At 40.2% G+C, this 23,099-nt stretch overlaps 1 protein-coding gene across 1 annotated transcript; it reads right to left on the bottom strand.

Annotated features, from left to right (window-relative positions):
* Positions 1–2,191: 2,191 nt before the first annotated feature.
* On the bottom strand, positions 2,192–11,022 carry IDS (iduronate 2-sulfatase). Its single transcript, XM_082770489.1, has 9 exons — positions 10,920–11,022; positions 9,973–10,109; positions 9,283–9,460; positions 8,309–8,397; positions 6,868–7,068; positions 6,057–6,227; positions 5,331–5,457; positions 3,876–4,049; positions 2,192–3,204 (listed from the first exon to the last, which is right to left on the bottom strand). The coding sequence occupies exons 1-9, from the start codon at positions 11,005–11,007 to the stop codon at positions 2,705–2,707; spliced, it is 1,665 nt and encodes a 554-aa protein (XP_082626615.1). The 5' UTR covers positions 11,008–11,022; the 3' UTR covers positions 2,192–2,704.
* Positions 11,023–23,099: the final 12,077 nt, after the last annotated feature.

The following is a 23,099-nucleotide window of genomic DNA, read 5'->3' on the forward strand; positions in this document are numbered from 1 at the left end:
CGATGGCTACTCTGGGGTCCCCAGAGGGAATCTCTCCATACATGTACCACAGGTACCGATTCCTGCTGATGCAGCATCATGCTGTTCTTCCAGCTGTTCTGGTGCCATCCAGAGAAATAGGGTCAACCCTGGCATCTAATTTGTTTCTTGATGCTTGGCTTGCATCCTCCTTCCCTCTAGAGAGGGCACTGTTCACAGGAGCACTTTATTTTTATTGCTTCCAGTAGAAGCAGTATCTTGGTTTAAGAAACATTCGTTCTCCCATTGCCTCTGCTGCTGCTGCATTTGTCTCAACCAATTTCACAACAAAACTAACTCACACACTTGTAATAGCAAAGCTTTTTCACTGCTATACCTCACCCATGTCCTAACAATGTTAGTCCTCAACTCAGCAGCGGACAGAAGGCACCTGCTCGCTAGGTGGACTGCAGCTCTGCTCAGTGGCTTGTGCAATTACTCAGCAGTGTCCTTGCTCTGAGCATGTGGATACCAGTCCTGATTCACCGCCTGTCAGAGACAATTCTGTTTCATGTTTCCCTAAAACACTACTACATTTTGATTAAGGAAGGTCAAGGATAGTTTTTCCCTTCCAATATAAAGAAAAAGACTTGAGGAAAAAAGTACTCATCACCTACCACCAGGACTTTTATCTCCACTTGAAAAATTAAATTGCCTGAAGTGATGGGAGGCATAGGGAACAGGATGTACAAGAATGTTTTCATGCAAATAAGTTCCTAAAATTACAGCGTGAAGATAAATTTAAGTCCCCAGATGAGTATTTTCACAGGTGTTCTAGCAGAAGAACAAAACACAACGCTCAGGCAGCCAAGTCTAAGACAATACCAATTTGCCAGAGCAATTTTAAATGTATATTGTATTACTGACCTAGCATACCAGATACTCAGATTAATCCTTAACACTTCAATACATCCAAAAAAATAACTTTTCCAATATTTGATTTTCTTTTGAAGGAAAGAACGTCAGGGATATAATTAGCTCTAGCTGCAGACTCCAAATCTTTGCCTGGCACCATTGTCAATAAAACACATCTTCAACCAGTGTGAAATTGGTATAGCTACATCGAGCCTGCTACACACAGCTGCAGTATTTCACCCAGCTGAGGATCTCAGTATACATGCATAAGTGAGGGAAAGATATGTTTTCATCAGGATTAATAATGCTGCAGAACACAGAACATCTCGGGCAGAGTAAAACAAATGACAAGTTCATAAGAAATATATTCTTCTAATTGAGTTTAAGGCACTAAATAACTGATGTCTTCTAACAGAATCAGATTCATGGAGGGTATCTCTACATTAATTAGGAGTAAGACTGTCACATGGATTTTAATGAAATAAAGTTATGTCTATGGCTTATCAAGGATATTAAAGTCAATTTATCTGAGGAAGACAAGTAATGGCTGGCTTTTTCTTTTCACAGGAATTAGAGGAACAGTTCATTGAGGAAGGCAGCAGGAGTTAGCAGTCAGAACAAGCTCTTATCTGCTAAGGTACAGATTCTGGAATTCTGAAAGCCTTGGTCACCAAAATGGAATTAAAGAAATCCAGCAGGCTGATAGAACACAGAACAAATTACTGTCATCACACTAGAGCAGAGTGTACCTCATGGCAGTGTGCAAGACATGCAGGTAGGGCTTAGCTTAGATGTAATATTCACCAAAAATATTTTTCTGAGCTTCAAGCTCCCAAACATGCTGACCTTAATTCATTCGGCCACATGGAAACATACTTACCAGCATAATCTTGGGCAACTACTGCTCCACATCTTGCATTGCCAGACAACACTAAAAACTCACAGCTAAATGAAAAGCTTTTATCCATCTTAGTGCAAATCAAGACTGCCAAACCCCACTTAGCATTTAAGAAAGCAAATATCCAAGTTTCCATCACTGGAGATGAGAAGTTACAGGACATGACAACCCTTAAGTATGCTGAGCAGTTCAACAACTAGACGTCAGCAAGCTACAAAAGCTAAAAGTTTCCATTTATTTTCACCTGTGGGGCCTCTTTGGACTGATCCTCACTACAAACCACAGAGGAGCATCCTGGTGTTACCTCAACCCCTCAGTCTTATTCAGTGTTTCAGTGACAAAGGCACTCCTTGCATTCACATGAACTCAAAATTCAGACTCTCTCCTATAAGGCGGAACCTCCGATAATTCTTTTCAAAATAAACGCTTTAAATTTTTGAATGAAACGAGAAATTTGCCTTTTAGTCCAGGCTGATGACAGCAGGCATCTCAGTTTCTCACTGCTATCAAATGTCTCCTTGATTACTCCAGCTCCAAGTCTCTTAGGTAAAGTTGATAGTATCTTACTGACACATTTTCTGCACAGCCTTTCAAGTACAATTTTTTCTCTTTTCCCACCTTTCACAGCCGTTTCAGCACAGATAACATTTCTTTTTCAGTCACTAGAGCACGGAAGAACATGATGTTTCACAGAATGGGCTCCATACCCTGTGCGTTCTTTGCAGATGTGTTTTCAAACAAGCACACAACACGAATGCAAAAGTAATTTCACTGACTACTTCAGTGTAATAAGGGCTGAAACAAGACAAAAGCATTAGCCAGTGTTTTTATACAAACAGGATTTTAATTCAGTCTTTGTTCTCTGTACAACAGAAAGGCTTTATACAAAAAAAAAAAAAAAAAAAAAAAAAAAAAAAAAAAAGTTGTTGAACCCTAGTGCTTAAAGAAGCCAAGAAGTTTTTTGAAAAGATGACCATGTAAAGTATTGTTATAAATGTTATAATCCTGGTTGGGATCAGTCTCTACCACATACAACTCTCCTGCATGGACATCCTCAAAGTCAGCACTGAAATTGTTAGGATTAAACTGAACCCATACAGTATACCTGTAGTCAATTGTACGCATGGAATAGCCCATGATTCTGATGTCCTTCAGCTTTGGTTTGTCAGAGTTCCACTGAGGAGTGTCTGAAGGCCGGGGATATTGGCTGAATGCAACAGGTTCTTCAGTATGACACCTGTTATTGTCTTCACAACCATCCTCCGTCTCCACCTTCTCTTCAGAGGAGTTAAAATAATGGACAATGCTTGCCCCCTCTGTGCACAGTGCAACATGAAATGAAGTCTTTGGGCATGCAGGAGGAACTTGCAAGCCAGCTAGTTCAGCAAGCGTCGAAAAGAGAGACAGAAGCTCAACCACTTTTTTGCTTTGTCCTAGAAGAAGCATTAGAATACAAATAATGAAACATGATGATTTGTCGGACACTGGTGGAACACTTTAGGAACTTACTCTGACAATTAAATTGGTGTTTATTGTAAGCGCTTTGTACTGGGTTTGTGGGGTAACATAAGGCAATTAAGGTGTGTCAGTTTGCTCTGAGGATACTAGGCTATGAATTTGACATATTTTAATGAGAAGAGACTTTTGTGCTTATATTTCTCAAATGTGCAAACTCTTCAAGACAATGATATTCATCACTGAGAAAGAACTCTTCAGAAAGACAAAGCACATTCCAGCAAACATTTAACCTAACTCCCTCCATCAAAACAGTTTCCAATGCCACCATTTTTAGCAGATGCTACACAGAGAATGTTGACTTATCACTGTTGGAAAGATGGCAGCAGCCACTATTAAAGGTAGGTCAAATATCCTTTTAGGCTTCTACACTACACAACAACAATGTGACTGTGGACAGACGCAGACACCTAGTGTTACCACTGAGCACTAAGGCATAGCTAACCAAAGTAAAACCTTGAGTCTAAACACAGAACATGCCCTTCACCATCTTGGTTCCCCATACAAGTTGCCTGTATGTGAAATATCGTTGCCTCACCACTTCTTTAAATACATCCACCACAAGCAAATAAAAGAACTGGAAACTTACCTTGAGGCACCAAGCCTAAATTACGGCTAAAGGGGTCAAGGTAGGGGAAGATCCTCCCTTGTTGGCTAGCAGCAGCAGATGTCATTCCTGGTACATAAAACATCAGTGGCACACGGGTAGCAACATCGAAATTGCTGTATTTTGCCCATTCACCATGTTCTCCAAGGGACCATCCTAGATGACACAGAGTATAATTTAGAGCAGATGCCAGCTTGTAATTTAGTAGTCATTTCTTTTTCACCATAAACTGACTCTAGCTGTTGAGGCCTCTAGTCTTATCAAGGTTATATTAACATGCAAGTAACAAATCTGTATTTAAACATAACAAGATTTCTCTCTAATGTGAAAACTATTTCAACAGCCATACAAATATTGCAACTTAATGCTCTCATATCAAGGAAATAATTAAACCCATCTCTATTTCCCCTTCCCTAACTAAGAATTATGAAATCTGCATTAAAACAGCATAAAGGAGGAGCTGTGGCATGTCAATTTTTTGAATCACTTGGCTAGCTATAGTACTGAAAACACTGTTTACAGTAACCGTAGGAAGGAAAAAGAGAAATTCAGTCTACAAACGAAAGCCCAAGTCAGAGTGGCAATTCAGGAGGAACATCTGGAGTTTCTCTAGTACCTGAAGTATTAATTCTTTTACTCTACAACTTGCAAGTGCACACTTACTCACAAAAGTCAATCCAAATTATATGTGTATTTTAAACTGTTTTGGTTAAGCCATATCCTGTTTTAAGCCAGCTAAACCACCTCAATTAAGGAGACCATCAGAGAGTTATCTTAATGAATACTAGATATTGAAACAAACAATTAAATGCTAGAGGTATTTGTCCCACTGTTCAAATTCAAACAGTTTGTTGTTTTTTTTTCCATGCATGTGTTTTTTGTTTTGTGGGTTTTTTTGTTGTTGTTGTTTTGTTTTAAAACCACCAGGATCTGGAATGTGCAGGACCCCAATTATTAAAGGGGAAATCAAATTGCTACCAGCTTAGATGTTCTACATGCAGCAATGACAAGTGCAAGAAAACACACTTCAGCAGCTAATGAGAAAGCCTGTCACCCACTGTACCAGATGGCCCTTTACAAATTGCAAAGGGGGAGAATGGGTGGCAATCCTTTAACAGCACTCTTCCCAGCAGGAATCACTCCTTGGGGTAGGAGGTGGGAATACAGAAAGCTCAACCAGACAGCCTTATAATTCGCTGATCACTATTACTCATCGGAAACTCAATTTGATTAAAGACAGAGGTGCCTGCAGTGGAACAAAACTGCAGTCACAGAGGCCTGTGTCAGTCCATTAGCTAGGGACACACCAGCCAGATATACAAGGTACGGCAGCTCCACTCTACATTATATAAACGTGCACTTGATTCATATGCTAGCTCTGAGTTGCACAATTAAAAAGTTAATAGCAGTGAGCTAAAGGAAGATTTAAATGCTTACCATGATCAGCAGTAAAAACTACCATTGTACTACTTGAGAGTCCTACATCATCCAAAGCATTCAGGAGCCGGCCAACTTGCATATCCAGGTAAGAAACTGCTGCGTAATAGCTCTGACGAATCTGACGCTGCAAGTTAAGAAAACAGGAGAGAAGAAAAAAAGAGCTCCTCCATTCCACCCCACACAAATAGAAGAACCAGTGGGTGGCGTTATAAGCATTGTTGAATTAAAGGATTTGACTTGTAAAGCCTGTTTCTCAAGTGTCCGTAGCCTGATTAATGTCACAGATGAGAAGGTAAATAGGCACGGGGGCAGTTAGAAAGCGTTAACTATTTCCTAGAAGCTTTTTCAGGCAACATGTTGCAAACCAATCAGATCTGCTCTCCTCAAGGTCCAGTGAGTGTTTATGTTCACTTATGCACTTTGAAGGCAAAGAGAATCTTACAAAAGATGTACTAAAGGGAGGCTTGAAACAGAAGCAGATCCAGCTGATGAAAACAAATATACATTCTCTTATACACAAACACTTATCCATCAGCAGCAAGAACAGAAAACAGAAAGAACCAGGAGCACACACTAATATCACTGATTGGTAGTTGACCTCTTCCCTCCTGACCCCAGTCACAGAGAAGGTTTTCCTTAAAAACTTAAATGTTCAGAACATCTAAGAACATCTAAGAGCAGCCTCCTGCTCCCTTGCATTTGAATAAGTTATTGACGGCTTACCTGGAAGTCATCTGGAAGTGGTCCATAAGGGAAACTAACATTTAATGCTTTCACATCATCTCTCTGTCTGATATCCATCCAGGGGTTGTATGCCACAGAAGGTAGCTTCTTAGGCACCCAGGGATCTGGGGCTAATGTGATGTTTTCCAAAGGGTACAACTTCAGAAATTCCTTTGCAATGCAAACACACATAAAAGATTATCCTCAGCTCTAAGGCCTCCTGTAAAATTGCATCGTAAAGCAGCAACTGTTTCTCCTTGCATGACCCTTCTGTAATATTCTTAGTTTATAAGGCTTCACCTGCCCCAAAGTATAAAAGGTAGCAATGGTATTTTAATTAACCCTAATTCCTGAAAAATTCTGAGTTAGTAAGTGGTATTGTACCTAAAAAAATAAAAAATAAAAAATAAATTAAAAAAAAAAAAGCCTCCTGTCTCAAAGCCACCCTGAAATAAAAAGCCCAACATTGTTTCCTCTGAAATAAGTAGAAGTTTTGATACCGACTCAAATGGAGAGAACAAGATCTTGTAAGACCTCATTATGTCACACTCCATCAAGCTAAACAGCATCTCCTTGCAATAGCTGTCACACTACTATGGCGGTAGGAGCCTGACTTTTGGCTGACTGGTCACAACTCCCTCATTAAACATTTTGAAATTCAACACAGACAACTGCTAAAATTACACTGAGCCAACGCTGTTTTTCACCTTGCTTCCCAGAAACAGTAACAATAAAGCATTCATGAAACAGCTTTGAAAAGAAAAAAAGCACTTGTCTAAATTCCTTTCCCCACAGTCTTCAGGTTCCTCACCTGCGGGTACCTCAATGGGATATGTGGTTTGTGGTAACCAACAGCCAGGAAGAATTTTTGCTTCTGGGTTTTCATAACATTCAGTAAGCGTATGGCCTCTTCGGTGCTTTGAATATCAGGCAGAGTACCACCAGGCATTTCTGTCACATCGACTGGGCACACCAAGTTTGCATAAAGTCTTCCATCTTTTCCCCTGCAAGTCTTTGAAAAAAGAATTAGTTAAGTAATTTCTGTAGAAGCAAAGAAGTAATCCTCTGTTCCGTAGCTATCAAACCAATTCATTTCTCAGTCCTTCTATCAGCAAAAGGTTCTGCAGATTGGATACAAAATGGAATTTCAGAATTTCTACAAACACTGGAAGCACCAAGTACATTGATGACTGAGACAGAAAGTTTCAGAGGTTGAAGAATGCACTTAATACATAGCAGCTTCCACGTCTAAGGAAAAGCAGAATCCTCTCTAAAGCTGGCCAGAAGATCAGAAGTAGTCACACAGGAAAACACACAGCTTCTATAATGAATAGCATCTCTGACCTACTGGCAAGAAGGTAGAACGTGGTTACTCTATACACATGCAGTTTTGCTCCTTCTGATCCCAAGAGCTCATAGAAAGCTGCCTTGAACCTACTACTACCTCATTAATTTCTGAGCAAGTGCCAGCAATGGCTGACGTACAGTCAGCAAGGAAAGATAAATTAGACTACATGGCTGCCAAGAAAAGGTGGCCTCAGCAGGGTGCTTGGGAGAGTTGTTAATGAACATAAAGCAAAGTATGTCATGGATGCAAACAGTGTTGTTAAAATCAGAATTTCTCAGCAGCAAATGCAAGAACAAATATCACCAAGACTGCCTGTAGCCTCATGGCTGGACCTCCAAGCCTTGCAATGTATAGCCTCCATCACGGGATGTTAGTACAGCACTTGCATAAATGCAAAACAGATTCTTTTAGGCAACGCTTAAGAGTAACAAACATTCCAGAAAATTGAATCAGACAGTTTCAGATCATTTAAAGATTATTTTAATTATGAATTCCACTCCCCATCTCAGCTCTTTATTGAATTGATTTAAATTCACCAAGCCCATGACAACGTTTTGTCACTGAACAGCACAAGGTTAGTATGAAAGCTGACAATAGCACTTCTCAGATAAAAGACTTCATGACCTAGACACAAATTAAAATCACTTGCAAGCACCTTTATATTGCAGAACCATATTTCCAAATTCTGATTTCTAAATACTTAAGAATGAGCACCTGAGTTAACACGACACACCTAACTGAAGCATAGATCTTCTCTTGGAAGTCTGGGCAACAGTATCAAACTGGACTAGTTGTTTCCCTGCAGCGTTACAATCACTAAAACAGAGTATAGGCTTGTGCTCCAGATGGAGAACTTGGTTGTACCCAAAAAACATTTTGTTAGCATCCCACAAATTACCCTTACCTTATCATTTTCATATTTTTCAGTAGAAGGATGAAAGGGTGGAATGGACCAGCTATATGGATAGTCATCATGGTAATTGGATGAAACCCCTGAAAAGGGTAAAGAGTGAAGACATAAGAAATGCTCTAGTAGTTAACTAAATCAGGAAAAGCTCAAACAAATTTGTTTTCAGTTTTGGTTTGTGTTTTTTTGTTTTGTTTTGTTTTTTTTTTTTTTGAATTCTGCATTCTAAATGTAGAAATATTCGAAATGGTCTTTGACAACTCAGAAAGCAAAGAAAATATCCAAGAAATAAAAGTCAAAAAGTCTAAGGCAATTTTCCCTGAAATATGTTATTATTGGGGAAAGAGACTCAAGCTTCTCAAAGAATCTTACTTTAGGAAAGAAAAAAAAAAAAGAAAAAAAAGCAGGATTAATAATATGTATATCCCTAATCATATCAACTGAATGGCTATATATCCATACAAGTGTAGTTCTCTAATAAAGAATTACTAGAAAGAGCATCACGTTAAGTATTATATTTTTTTAAACTCAGTTGTGTTATTGCTTTTTAATTAGCGAACCAACTGCCTATTTAACTGGGAGTATCAGACATATATTCTAAGCCTCCCAGTCCAGACAGCCAATCGTGAAACATGAAATGTGTACATGCAGAACCATGACAATGTTCAGTTGTTTCATCTTTAGCAGTTACCTAATTTCCAGACATGTTCTGAGAATTGCAAACATTTGTTCCCAGAATCCCTAAACAATACATGAAAATATTTGTTAGATAATGCTCATCTAATAAATCTTGAGGCATTACAGATGAATGTAAGATTAAGATTCAAAGACAACCTATAATTTAGTCTGCCCCATGATAACAATTCAAGTCATCCACATAGACAGGAATCACATAGCTCATACTTATATGTAAAGTCTGTTTATGGGAATATATAAAAAGTATTTTAAGCAGAGGAAAATTCAAACCATACCAGGATGAAAAACTTTCCCTACAGACATGGTCATGTAGCCATTCTCCTTGAAATACTGGGGCATTGTGGAATAGTTTCCTGCATGTACTCTCCAGTAGGAGTAGAAATCATACAGTCGGGTAGTATCAGGCCTGCGTCCAGTAAGAAATGACACTCTACTTGGAGCGCACACAGCTTGCTGAGGAGAGAGACATCCAAAAAGAGAACCAGAACATAAAGCAAAACACAATATATCGCCAGCAACCTACAAACTTAGACATGGCTGGGCAAAACATCCAAAAGCTCAGAACCGCAGCAAAATGTTTTATATTACTTCAAGCTGGGATGAACAGCATCCTTATTAAGAATATAAATTCCCAACTGTAAAATAATTATCATGAATGATGAAAGAAAATAATTTTAATTTAGTAAAGCAGCATTTTACTGTTAATAGTGAAAGTGTTTGAGTGATATAATGCTCCTCCAAGGTGCTAAAGAAATACAAGCATTCAAGTGACCTGGTTTTGTTTCTTACCTTCATAAAGATAAGTCCATACGTTACAGTTCCGCCTAACCATCTGTTTTCCACTAGAACTACTTAATTTCTTTTTTTTTTTCCCCCAAAGATCTGCCTAACAGGCAATGCCTAACACCTACTGTAATAACACTAGTGTATATTTCACAGAGATAAAACATTTTTGACTATCTCACCTGTGCATACACATTGTTGAACACAACACTTTGAGAAGCAAGTTGATCAATGTTTGGTGATTTTACAAGTTTATCTCCATAACAACCCAAAACAGGACGTAGGTCATCCACAACTATAAACAAGACATTCATGCTATCTAAGAGAAAACAGAATTAGGCCATATTAGCTTGAGCTCCAGTACATAAAAGCTAGCGCATGCAGACTTAATGCCTCCTGGAAGTTTTCTGTATCAAATATTAACCATGAAGTGGACTTGAGAAAAATCATGGAATCTTTTAATCAAATTATCTAATGGCTTTGTAGGGATAAATACCGGGATTTATAAGGTAAATACTAGGATTCATTCCTTCAACATGTAGGAACTCAGAGGTTCCCTTCTTGTTTGGCCCAGGCAGAACTATGGTATTTTTCACTTCCCTTTTAATTTCACCGCTTCCTCCCACAGCACGTTTGCTCTTCGGCTACCGTCAGCTTTGTACAGAAAAAGCGGTGAAAGTCTTTTATGGTTCTACCTACTTCTGAACTTTACGAACAAGTGGAAAAAGGATTGTGACGGTGAACATCAGATACTGCCACGCTATACAAACAGAAAGGTTAAATAAATAAATAAACAAACCTATCTGGCATGGCACGTGCATGTTTTTAAATACCCCTTTTTTTAAACACCCCTTCAGGCGGGGAGCTATATGGCGGTTCAACCACCACACAAGCTGCCGGCAGCACCTCAGATGAGCAGCAGCAGCCTCCCAAGCAGCTTTACCAAAGCCCTGAGCGGCTCAAACCCCAAAGCCAGCGTGGGGAAGGCTCTGGTGCCCCCAGCAGCCCGCAGCCCTCCAGCAGCGCCGTGCCCCCGGGGACCACCCTTCACCCGGGACCTCCGCGCCGCCTTGCCCGGGCCGGGGGCTCTCAGCCCGGCCGCCCCCCCTGCCCCCGGGGCCCGCAGCACCTGGGCGCCCCGCAGCCTCCACAGCGAGCACGCAGCCGGCGGCCAGCAGGCAGAGGCAGAGGCACAGCCCCAGCCGAGCCGCCGCCATGTCGCGGGGCCGGGCCGGCGGCCTCCGCCCCGGGGCGGGCTCCCTGTGAGGCGCCGGGGCTGTGGTGGAAGCGGCTCCGGAGCCGGGTGCGCCCCGCACGGTGGCGCCGTCGCCCCGCGTAGCTCTGGGCTCGGGGCTGTAGGTAGAGGGCGGAGCGGGGCCGCGGGGGTTTTAAGGGGAGCGGGACGCCCACAGGGTTTTTAATGGGAGTGGGGCGCCTCCAGGGGTGTGGAGAAGGCTCGCTGGGTGAGGTATGTGGCTGGTGTAGGCTTTCAGGAGGCTAGGTTATGAAGCAAGGGATGTTTGTGTGATTTTTAACACTATTTAGTCTTTCGAGGAGTCCTCAGGCTCTTGCTGTTATAGTACTGTAGGAGGGGGAGTGCTTAACGCTATCCTGATAATTGCTCCCACCCCAAGCAGGTAGCAGCCCTGAGGAATGGGGAAGTCGGGTGCATTGGGCTCTGTACCTGGGGAAGCTCTGAGTCATGTTTAACTCTGCTCCTATCTTTTAATTGCTTCCACAACTGGTGAGCTTTTCCTAACGTGTGTGGCATTTCTGGAATTACTTCAAGGTATATCAGAGGTCAGGTTTAGGCAGGGTATTGGTGAGAATACTTGCTCTGTGCAGTGGGTGCTGTGCAAGCCCCTGACACCAGGCCCTTGGGTAGGGCTTGCTGCTTGTGAGGTGTGGGGGAACTGGGCTGGCTCTGCTGTTACCTCTGCTGGGACTGCTGTTGCTGTGACTTCTGGCAGGCAGAGCCTTGCTTTTAGGATGTCTGACCTATTTTCTCCAGCTTGACTCTTCTGGTGGTCTAGAGGGGTAGAAGAGGAGGACAATAAGGTTGTGATCAATTTTTGAACAAAGCTTCAAAGACCAGTACTGGCTTTAGCAGACAGGAGGATGTGTATTGTTCTTTCTTTACAACATTAAAAGCTTCAGCAAGAGTTAACTTCATAGAAAGCTCTTAAATTCTCCATGGCTTCAATTCTTCCTTGTGGAAGAAGGAATACAGGTATTGCTGGTATTCCTGTACAACATAACCTCACAGTTACTGATACAAGATGCTTCCCAGTCTGCAACCATAAAATTATCCAAAACCAAAATGGTATAATAGGACAGCTCAGAAATATGATTTTAAGAGTTAAAAGACCACAATTATGTATTCTTAAACACCTAACAAGCAGGTGAAGTGCTGAAAAATATACCAGTATTGAAAACAGGTGTCAAGCTTTCACTCATTTGCATCTGAATACTACTGTGGTGATGTGACCCATGCTGGCAGGTGTGTTTTCTTTTTTCACAAGTGTCAGGTGCTCCTTTGACTACAAATGGCAGGTCAACTCTGAAACATACTGGCAAATATCCACATCTTTAGGGTTGGAGTATGGAAACTAAAACCAAGGGAAAAGCCTTACTTACAGAAAAGCAATGCAAAAAAAATCATTTAATCTATAATGGAATCTATAACTTTATTTTTTCTGTGCTCTGGAACTGTATTGGTGGCTCTTAATTATCAAAATGGAAATGTTGGCAGCATGGATTCTGAGACAAATGCCCAGATTCAAACTAAATCAATAGTTAAGAGTAAAGTTCAGAGATAGCAGAGCCTGCCTCATTGGGTGGGTGGATAAGTCTTTCTGTGCTGTTGCAGGTGTGCAAATGGTGATATCTCTGGAACTTCCAAGTTATCCGCACTAAGAGAAATAGCTATAAAAAAAAGCAGCCCTACTGGCCAGGCTTTCCCATATATTTTTTTCTACCTCAAAATGTTTTCTGCAAGGAATATGAAGACTTGGAAGGTTTGTCAGGGATTTATGCAGTTTTAGCCTGCAGACTACTCAGAGCCAGGCAGTAGATGCAGTGGGTGTAATTAATTCACAACAGGTCCAATGCACAACAAGAAGAAAGCACACACCAAACTGTATCTGGAGACTTTGAAGCACAATTACAGGAACTTTCCAATAAAACCTGTACCGAATTCATGAATGTTCCCTAAATGTGTGGCTTCTTTCACTGGAGTGGGTATCAGTGTGTAAAATAGGGTTCTCCTGTGGCTCTGAGCTGGTTCTGTACTTGACAGAGCTATGAAACTGAATTCCGTATACAAACTTCTGTAACACAACCTATGCTGTTAAAATATTCAGGAATAACTTGGAAGAGAGCAGACTTTCTGAAAAACTAAGAACAAGGAAGTGTAAACCAATTAGGAAAAACATACAATTAATGAGTTCAATGTTTCCAGATGTTTGCAAATGGTATTGAATGCCTTCTAGTTTCCTATAACTAGCTTGCTCTGCCAACCCCTTAGGAAAACGGGATAGTGTGTTTTTCTGCTCTATAAGCACAGCTGAAGCTTGTAATACACTGTGTGTGGGCTCATCATAACCCTGACCATCTCAGCAAGGAACATCAGCTACAATGGTCTGACATGCTTTTTGTATGGTCACTTCTCCATGTCTGAAGTGAGTCATGCAGATCTGCTCACCTGCCACTCTCTCCCCCTAGCCCTAGGTAAGTGATCTTCCCTGCTCTCACCTTCAAGCTTTCCGGAGCACAAGCATTATCAGAGCTGTCTCTAACACACTACTTAGACTGACTTCAGCGTACTGGGCAATGGGTGAGGCTGTTACCGCCACCAGAAGCCATAAATCAAAGCCACACCTCAGTCATGGTTTCTCCCATTTCCTGCTTGGCCCATAATTGTGGCGAATTAGATGCTCCCAGCTCTGATGTACTGGCCGGGAAAGGGATGATGGATTGAGGAAGTAGAGTTATTCCTGACCCCTCCCTGCATCCGTTTCAGGAAGTGTGCCTACTGTTTAATCCAGGGAAGCCTCAAAGAGATCGCACTGTCCCGAGTGCTTAGTGTGGACAAGGCAAGCACACTGTGGCATCGCTCTTGAGAAATAACTTTTATGCACATAAGCATTGACAGGCAATTTCTCAAATAATACGAGTACAACAAAGAGATAAGGCCTGCGAACAGGAAAGCCTGCTTAAACAAGATATCATGGAAAGCTACTGAAGCCTTTAATGCATGTCTTTGGCAAGGACTGATCTGTTACTTAAACATTTACAAACTCTGCTACTTCATTTGCTCTTCTGGATTAATAGTTGTTGCAAATTTTAGGAGGTGTTTTGGGTTGTATTCTCAGTGTAGCTACAAAATAGTTACAAAAACCTGACCTCTGTCTATTGCTAATAGTGAAATCGAACTGCCCCTTGTTACAGCTGCCTCAAAGGGAAGTGAATAAGCTCATCAGTATTCTGGTGTTGCTAGCAGGGAGGTCACCTTCTCTGTCAAGCAACTCTGTTTCAAACACTGAAACCTTGCAATTAGCAATTTATGACAAGGATACCAAAGTACACAACTACTTCTCTCTAACTAAGGTGATGTTTTGTATAGTGTAATTCTACTTACAAAGCACGAAAGGTGATTTCTGTGCAGATGAGGATCCTGCCTCCCATGTATGCACAAACATGGATGCAAAGCTGTATCAGGAGGGGGGAGGTACAGGGGAGGATGGGAAGGGATGTGTAATTAGGCAGAGGAAGGCGGAACTAAAAAATGCTTGAGATTATGATAAAGTCTTTTGGAAATGAGCAAGGACTTGCTAGTCTAGTTCTTTAATGACAGTTGTTATTTATGCCTGATAAAACACAACAGTAGTAAGGCCAATGAAGACATAGAAATTGCAATAGTTAACAATATATTTTGACAAAAACAGATTCTTCCTTTATCTCCCTTTTTCACAGTTCACCTTAGGAAACAGATCTGTGAGGTAGAAGTTTCAGAGCTACAAAAATCTTATTTCTGACAGCTACTGTAGACATTTCTTCAGTGGTCTAAATTTACTGCGCACACAGTAGCAGACTGGTTCTGTTACTACCTCAGTAGTTTCCAAATTCTGATTCAGGAGACCATACACAGTGATCCGTAGCTCCTCTGAAGTAATACTGTTTCATGCCCTAAAAAATGAATCTACCTCTCCAGAAGCATTGCACCAACATGCCAGCTATGGCCCCAGTACACAGCAAGTCCTGCGGAAGGTTTTCTGGTCCACCAGAATAAAAACACTTGAGAACCTTGTTTCCCCAACAGTAACTCACCCAATTCAGTACCTAACAGGTCAAGAAACAATCAACAGGGTGCTCACAAACCGGCACTATCCTTAGTACAGCTGCAGGATCAAATAGATTGTGCTGGGTTACTAAAAGAATGAAGTGTGTGTGTCATTCTGTTGGTTAGACAAAACCCAAGGATTATTTTTGTCTAACCTGACAAAAGAGATAAGTAGGTCCTTGTCAAAGAATACAGTGCAGCAAGTTGCTGGTTAGTGTTTGTATCTCTGTAAAAGCCGTGTGGATATTGACGTTTAACCTGATCCTTTCCTTTGAGTACCCTGCAGGAGGAGTTTATATTATATCCAATTACTGATAAGATGAAGCCTGATTTATAATTGTCCTGCATCACTGCATGAAGTAGATGTTGCACAGTGTTACTACACCACCATGCTAGTATTTTAAACCCACACATTCTATTGCTGCAAATTAGTACAGGGCTGCAAGGCATGCTGAACTGAACTCACCTCTTATACACAATGCTAAGATTATTTGTGCTATCTGGCTTCTGAAAGAACCACAAGGAGTCATGGACAGAAATCTCATTTGAAGCCAGCGTTATCTGGATGTGCAAATGCTTGAGATTCTTGGAACACCTGACCTGTCTCAGTACTGAAGTTCTTAATCTGAAAAATGCTTTGGGTAAAATTACCAGGTGCCTTTTCCTTAAAAAGGAGGCATGGAAATAGTTGGAAGCTTAGTCTTGCATTCAGAACTCCCACCAATTTTCCTAGGCATGATGTGGTAGGGACAATCAGTTCTTTCACCTTACAGACCTTGTCCTTTATGGTGAAAGGTTCAACTCCTAGAGAGATCTCCTTATTTAAAATACAGATCTTTAGTAAAGACAGGAGCTTTTAGTTTTCATAATAGGTGAGAAGTCAGCCTTTACCTAGACCTGTTAATTCATGTGAAAAGCTCAAATTGCTCTCACTTCATAACATGTAGGGCTGATCAAGCAGAGATGCAACCTGCAGTGTCCCCCTCTAACTGAAGTTCCTCTGTCAGAGCTCTGACATCTGACAAACAAACACATCAGGTCATTTATAAAAGTATAACCAAGTTGTTTAGTTTTTGTTACAGGAAAGAGGGAATTTACTAAATATAAACATATCAAAAGAACATTTCCTTTTGACAGAACGTAAAGACTTGAAATAATGTTCTGAATTGTAGTGAATCAAAATATTCTGCTCTATAAATGAATGATTTAGTTACTGACGACGTGCCTTTTAAAAAATGTTGAAGTTGACAAAATCACAGACAATTTAGAGAAAACAACCAAAATTGTACTGCAGTTGCTAAACTTACTAGATAGAAAACTTAATGGTAAGCACCTCTATATGTTTGTGATAAGAACACAAATTACAAAGTTAAATTACTTTGTTTTGGACTGAGGCGGTGCTATTAGTCACACAGTAAACATTAGAGCAAAACCAGGGGGAATTTATATCAAATATTCTATCCATATCATTAGTCTTATCTTAATGCATTAAAATGAAATGCAATAGTTAAAGGTATATCAGAGAAAGCTGTATTCCTATTACATAAACCACTGAATGTATTTTTCCCAATGGTAAACTTATACAATTTGCTATTCAAAAATACTGCAAATTAAATGTTCTTTGCTCTTTATATAAGAACACTTCTGTTACAAATACACTTTTGTAATGGTAAACAAAAAAAAATGTGCTGCTTTGCCATTAAAAAAAAAAATCCTTTTATTAATTCTAGTCATAGAATAAAGTACTGCAGGGCCACAAGTCTGCACTTTGGTTAGCTGCGTTGAGAATTTGGATGACTATTACTTTTGGCAATTAAACAAGAACAAAGTGTGAGCTGAAAGAAAATATGAAAATCAGCAGTGTGCTAACTTGAATAGACAAAGTTCAACACTGATCTAAAAAAACAAAACTCTCCAAGGGATACGACAGGAATATCAATGAATAAGTCACGTAGTGACACTATTCAAGGAGCTGTTAAAATCAGTAAAAATTAATTCTCACCAGTTCTGGATTTACTTACACTTAATAAAGAAATCTTATCTAAATTCCTGGATGAATATATAATGCTCTAACTAAAGAAATCTAAAGCCAGGTCAGATTGATTTGTGTTCTCCAGTTAATACAAAACAGACCTCACCTTGACTCTATTTGAGTCAATAAGGATGCCACCAGTACTGGTTTTTGTAAGAGCCATATTGGGCTGCCACTTCAGGGGTAGTTTCCTGGTCACTATGTGCTGAAATCTCCAATGCTGTAGCAACCCTACTAATCATTTGGGTATGGTGGTTATGCCAAAAATTAGAAATTCAGTTTTGGTTTTTAAGAATATAGCATTATATACATTTTTGTTCTTATCCACCATCAAAGCCTAACAGAATTAAGAAGGCCTGGAAGGCAAGCACTGACTGATGAAATCACCACTACTAGGAGATCGATGGGTTTTATTTTAGAGAAATAATCCAATACCCACTTTTCCAGCTTTACTTCAGCAGCTTCTAAACACAGTGGAAGGGAAAGAAGTGGCAGAGAGCTCAGGCAGTGAGCAGTAATTTGTCAGCTGTGGCAAAGCAGGAGAAAGACCGCATAAGCAAAGGGGTGTGGAGCATAAATACTTTAAACGAACTTCCTCTCGACAGGAAGACAAGTACTGAATGAAACTGGCAGAACGGATTAAAATTAAAGTGTAGAGTATAATTAGAGCAGATGCGTTTTTTGCAGGTGATGTTAAAACATTGCATCAAATCTTGTTTTGGCCAAATAGCTGCACAATACGTTTTCTAGCATCCTGCTGGCACAATAGCTTACAAAATTAATAGTTTTTTGTTGTATGATTTGCTTTGAATAACAATCTTAGTTAATGTTAATACAAACAGTAACTAGCTAACTAACATGACACTATAGGTAATAGTTTCAGACTGGAGGATACTGATTTTAGGGGCACAATACCCAATAAATGCAAATAAAATGATTTAAAACATTTGTCCTTAAACTAATTTGCCAAATAAACCACAAAACAATATTCTCACAAAAATTACTTAAATCCTGATTGAAACTGAAGGCCCTAATTTCAAAACTAGGCAGCTGCATGTTGTGCCAATGACAATCACATCTGTGTAGATAATAGATCATTACTGGTTTTAACTGTGCAAAATTACAGGCTGGTCTAAGGATTCTCTAATAGGTTGAGTGATATGTTCTTTGCCAATTATCAGTAAATCTCTATTCTTTGAGTAAATGTTAACAGTAAGGCCTACAGTAACATCAACAGAATTTCAAGTTGGGATTTTCAAGCCCAGAGATTAGTTTTTTGTAAACAATTTACTGTTCTGTCATAGAGCGGGAGTAATGATCCTGGAAACAGTTCACGGCTATGCTGTCATCCACCTAAGTGAATTATTACTGAACTGCTACCCTTCCTTTAAACGTTACTGTATTCCAATAATCTAACAGTGACACTTCGAGACATCCGTAAAGCAAACAGGAAACATGAATTATCATGTGTGTTAGAAAGGTGTCAAGGCTGACTGTCAACAGAAAAGCAAGCTTGACAAATTAGAAAGCTGATTCAGGTTGTGGTTTTTTTTTTTTTCCTTCACTTAACTTCATTCAGCCAAGGACAGGGAACCTCCTGGTTTATGGTTTTTATACAGAATGACTACGAGTAGGTAGCTTATGGAAGCAGTAATGGCACTGACTATGAAACAGACACTACATGATGTCTTTTTTGAACTAATTTGATGTACTAGGCATGTGGAATGAAAATGAAATGTCTGTTTCGTCTCCAACATAAATCACAGGGGATTCAATTCCTAGTATACAAGCCCCAACCAGCAGCAGACAGGAAGTCTTAACAAAAAAAAAAAGTAGACAACATGCTGCTTTTTTTTTATCCCCTCTCCATATTTGCCTCCCACTCCTTTAAATGAACATAAAATGTAAATTCAAGAGAAATCTTTTAAGTCTTCAAGTTCAGACAACACTTAGGCTTTGCTTTGCTGCTCAACTCTCCTCAACATCCTCCAAACTACAACATCCAGCCCTGGCAATCAAGAAACCCAAAACTACTGAAAGACCTAAGAAAGCCCCTAATGATCATTGACAGGTTACTTTTACTTCAAGCCAAAAAATTAGCTTTCCTGAGGTAATGTCCTCTGTGGAGGACTGAAGTAACATACAGAGGTTTGCTCTACGATTTCCCACATTTTACAGACTTTTACAGCTAGGTAACCAATCTGCCCTAGGGTTTCTAGAAGCAGAAAGCAGCAGGGCTGGTGTTTGTATGCAGACAGGTAATGTGTGGATCTGTGGCAGCTATTTTATTTTTGACTAGTGATGGTGCTGGAAACTATTTGACTGCTTTCCAGTAAAAACAGCAAAACCACCACTACACGTACTCTACCAAAAAGGATGATTGGGTATAAAAACACCTTTATATTGGTGAATACTGTCTTTATTAAAAATAAATATAAAAAAATACAGCTGACTTGAATAGCTAAAAGTTTCATTAGCTCAATAGTTTTGTCGCATGGATGACACAGCACTGGCATTTTTACTGTTATGTTACAATGCCCAGTGAATGTATATTGACAAAAATATATATTTACAAATAGCACGTATGTGTCATTTTTCATTGCAATCACACTTGGTCGTGACAGATTTTGGCCTTATATTTTAACTTAAGCCTGCTGATAGAGGGGCCTGTCAGAGCCTTTAGTCTTTCTGCTTCATTTTAATCTGTAAAACACAGCCCATTGTATCAATCAATATCAGAGCCTTACTGTGAGCATAAATAAGAGCTTGTAGCATTCTTTAGAAATGTTGATGTACTGAAGAATTTAATAACTTCACAGTTCAATATCACCCAAAAGTTTGTGTGTTTCCTGCACAGTTACTTTAAGCAGAGGGATACAACATGAAGTGATTGTTCTTCGTCCCACAGAAGTGCTCAAGGGCTTACCAACCTGCAGGCACAAACTGTTGATCAGAGCAGAAAAGGTGAAGCACATCAAAGGGGAGAAAGCCAATTGTGACTCATTGCACCAATAGGTTCCAGGTAGGTCAATGGTTGGTGGAGGACAATTTTTGGGAAGCTTTTGCTCAGGAGCAATGACAAGTCAAAAGTATTATTAATTGTCAGCAGTATACTCTTCAAATGTTTACATTTTGCACCACTTCCAGCCTCCTGAACAGCTTTTAATCACCTTCACAGAAATTCATTTCAGGTATACAGGAATGTAAAAGAAATACTGAAATACTTGATTCACACACAGTCCTCTTTAAAACATGCAATTGAATGGGCTGGCATGAGGGGATCATCAGGCACTTGCTTCTTCAGCCAAAATCTATGAAAAAACAAGGACTAGTCCAGGACTACAAGGACTACTCAGCTCCAGGTACATATAAAGGTCATATACCTTTCTGCTCAAAATTTGTTCACTCATAATGCCTGTTGTATGACAGAGGCCACAAAATGAACTTCTGAGTCTTCTCTTTTAAGTTCCACTGAGGTATACAAGAATGGAATAGTCAGAGCCTTCCTTCCCAGAAGCTAGATCTGTACTCTGCAATATTTTTTAGCCTAAGTAATTTAAGCAGGTAATGTTATCAGCAAGACTGTACAAGTAGCAGCACAGAAATTTAAAATTATTCCATTTCAGTGCACGTTATCTACCCAGCATATTCAGCCTGGCAAGTGTTATTCCTTGGGTGCCTGCTGTGGAGGCTCCCTTAGGCAAGCAAAGCAAGTCCTGTCACTCAGGTAAACAACTCCAAGTACATGTATGTACATATTCTTTTCACCTAGCTTTTCTCAGAAGACAAATCATGATTATCAAGTAAATACATTTTTCTTTTGTGTAAATAAAGGTATTTTCATTTTTTTTTCCTGTTTTTTATATATGAAACATCTAGCCTTTAATTCCTTCGCTTTCATGGTGAACTTAAAAGGTCTTTAAACAACAGTAACAAATATCATTTCTGCCAGCAGCTTTACATCAGATTAATACAGAATGTGATCCTTATATCATTACATTATCGTGCTCTTTACTAACCACAAAGAAGGCAGAATATTGCTGTCTTGCTCTCTCGGAGCGCGCTCTGACATCTTCTCACCCGCCTAAAGGTACAGGTATTCTTCTTCTTCATTTCCAAGTAAACTTAAAGGAGCTGTTCTCCAGTGACATCCACATGGGATAAATCCCCTGCTGTAATCTTCTGGCAGACAGGTTTAATTGAGCCTTTTCACTCAAGTACTCTAATTTGGGGCTTGATTGTGCCAGGCGTAGAACACTGGCAGAACACAGACATACAAGAGGATGTGTATGCACAGGAATAACACAGTATTTCATATGCACTTCTTCTGAGCAATAAAATTTTAATATACTTCACACTTGCGGAGGTGGAAAGGCTGCTGGCCTAGACTAGTGGCTATGTAAAAACAGCTATTAATGGATAATATTTCTAACTTTGTACAGCAATCTACTAAAACACAGAAAACACGAAAACTGTGGTATTCAGGCGTACAGGTTACAGTTAGATTAATCATTATCTTAAGCTACAAGAGTATCTCACCTGAACTTAGCTACAAATTTAACAGGAATTTATGATATAGTAAGTTTTGGGTTATTTGAAAGTCACAGCTTCAACAGATGATTTAAAGTGGGGTGGGATGAAGATATCACAATTAATTATGTCTCTCCTATCTTCTATGAGCCAGGAAGAAAGGCAAACAAATCATTGTAAATCTTAAAGCAATCAAGTTCGGACTGAAAGATGGACTGTTTATTTTATCAGGGGAGAATGTATTGCTGTCATTTTCTCATTAGCAGCTCTGTTAGGTGCTGTAAACTATTAGCTGTTTTCTCACAGCATTATACGCATTTGGATGGCATTGTGAAGGAACATGTAGACTAATTGCTCAGATTAGGCAAATAATTTTTACTTCTGTGGTATTGGATTTACCTGAAGGTGAACTGTTGAATGGGAGTGACTGATATCAGAGTCCACTGTCTGCATACCATGGTGTTTTGGTTTTTGTTAGTTTTGGTTGGGCCCAGTAAAACACAACCTTCACCATCCAGGTCTCAAACTGCTCTGCACTGTGTCTCTGTGGTCTGGAACTTCACAGCAACCCTGCAAATGGAAGTTAACATTCTTTACCAAACTTCCCAGGTACAAATAAAGTGTACAAAATAAAAGATCATCTGGAAAGCTAAAAGCTACTTAAAGAAACTTACTAGTCAGGGAGAATACAAACCAAAACAAACAACAAAAAAAAAAGGGCTCTGATTAGAAATGCCACTTAGAGTTGCCAGCTATGTACGCAGACATGCACACAAAGGTGCTCATCTGGGCTCCGCAGCACCTGTGAGCCCTGGGCTTGGTGCTGGCTCCAGCCTCCCAGGGCAGCTCCCCTCACTCAGAAACAGCCACTGTCCCCATCCCTGATAAGGTACTGGATCGCATAAAGGATGAGTAGGGTGGTGAAAAGGAAGGGTGCAAGGAAAATGCCTTTGGCCACCGGGGACATGATGGGCTGCATGTCCCCAGGGGAGGGTGGGAAGCTGGGCGCAGTGAAGAGGCACTGATGCACCAATGGATGTGTCTGTGGTGCATGGACACTTGCACCCCAGGGAAACCTCCAGGGCCCCCACTGCACCGCCCTTTCTTACAGCATCTTCTCTGTGCTTGCTGTGTCCCCTGCTTCACAGCCCAGCTTTGTTGTTCTGCCTGTGAAACACCTCTGTTCTCCCTGCAAGCAATGTCACCCAGAGCGTTTGTCAGATCTGACAGCAGCTGCTAAGCAGCCAGATCTTAACCTTTCCTTTGGGGAAAAGTCCACTATCCCGCAGGGGGTTAAACTGATACACATTTCTTCAGGGAAGAGGCAGATAAAGTGGAGATTTTCTCAGCTGTGGCACCTGCAGGTTGGGTCTGACAGCAAAGAGCTGTTTTCTTTCTATCCTTTT

Source organism: Aythya marila, assembly GCF_965140915.1.
Source record: "Aythya marila genome assembly, chromosome: 13".
In the NCBI taxonomy this organism is placed as follows: domain Eukaryota; kingdom Metazoa; phylum Chordata; class Aves; order Anseriformes; family Anatidae; genus Aythya; species Aythya marila.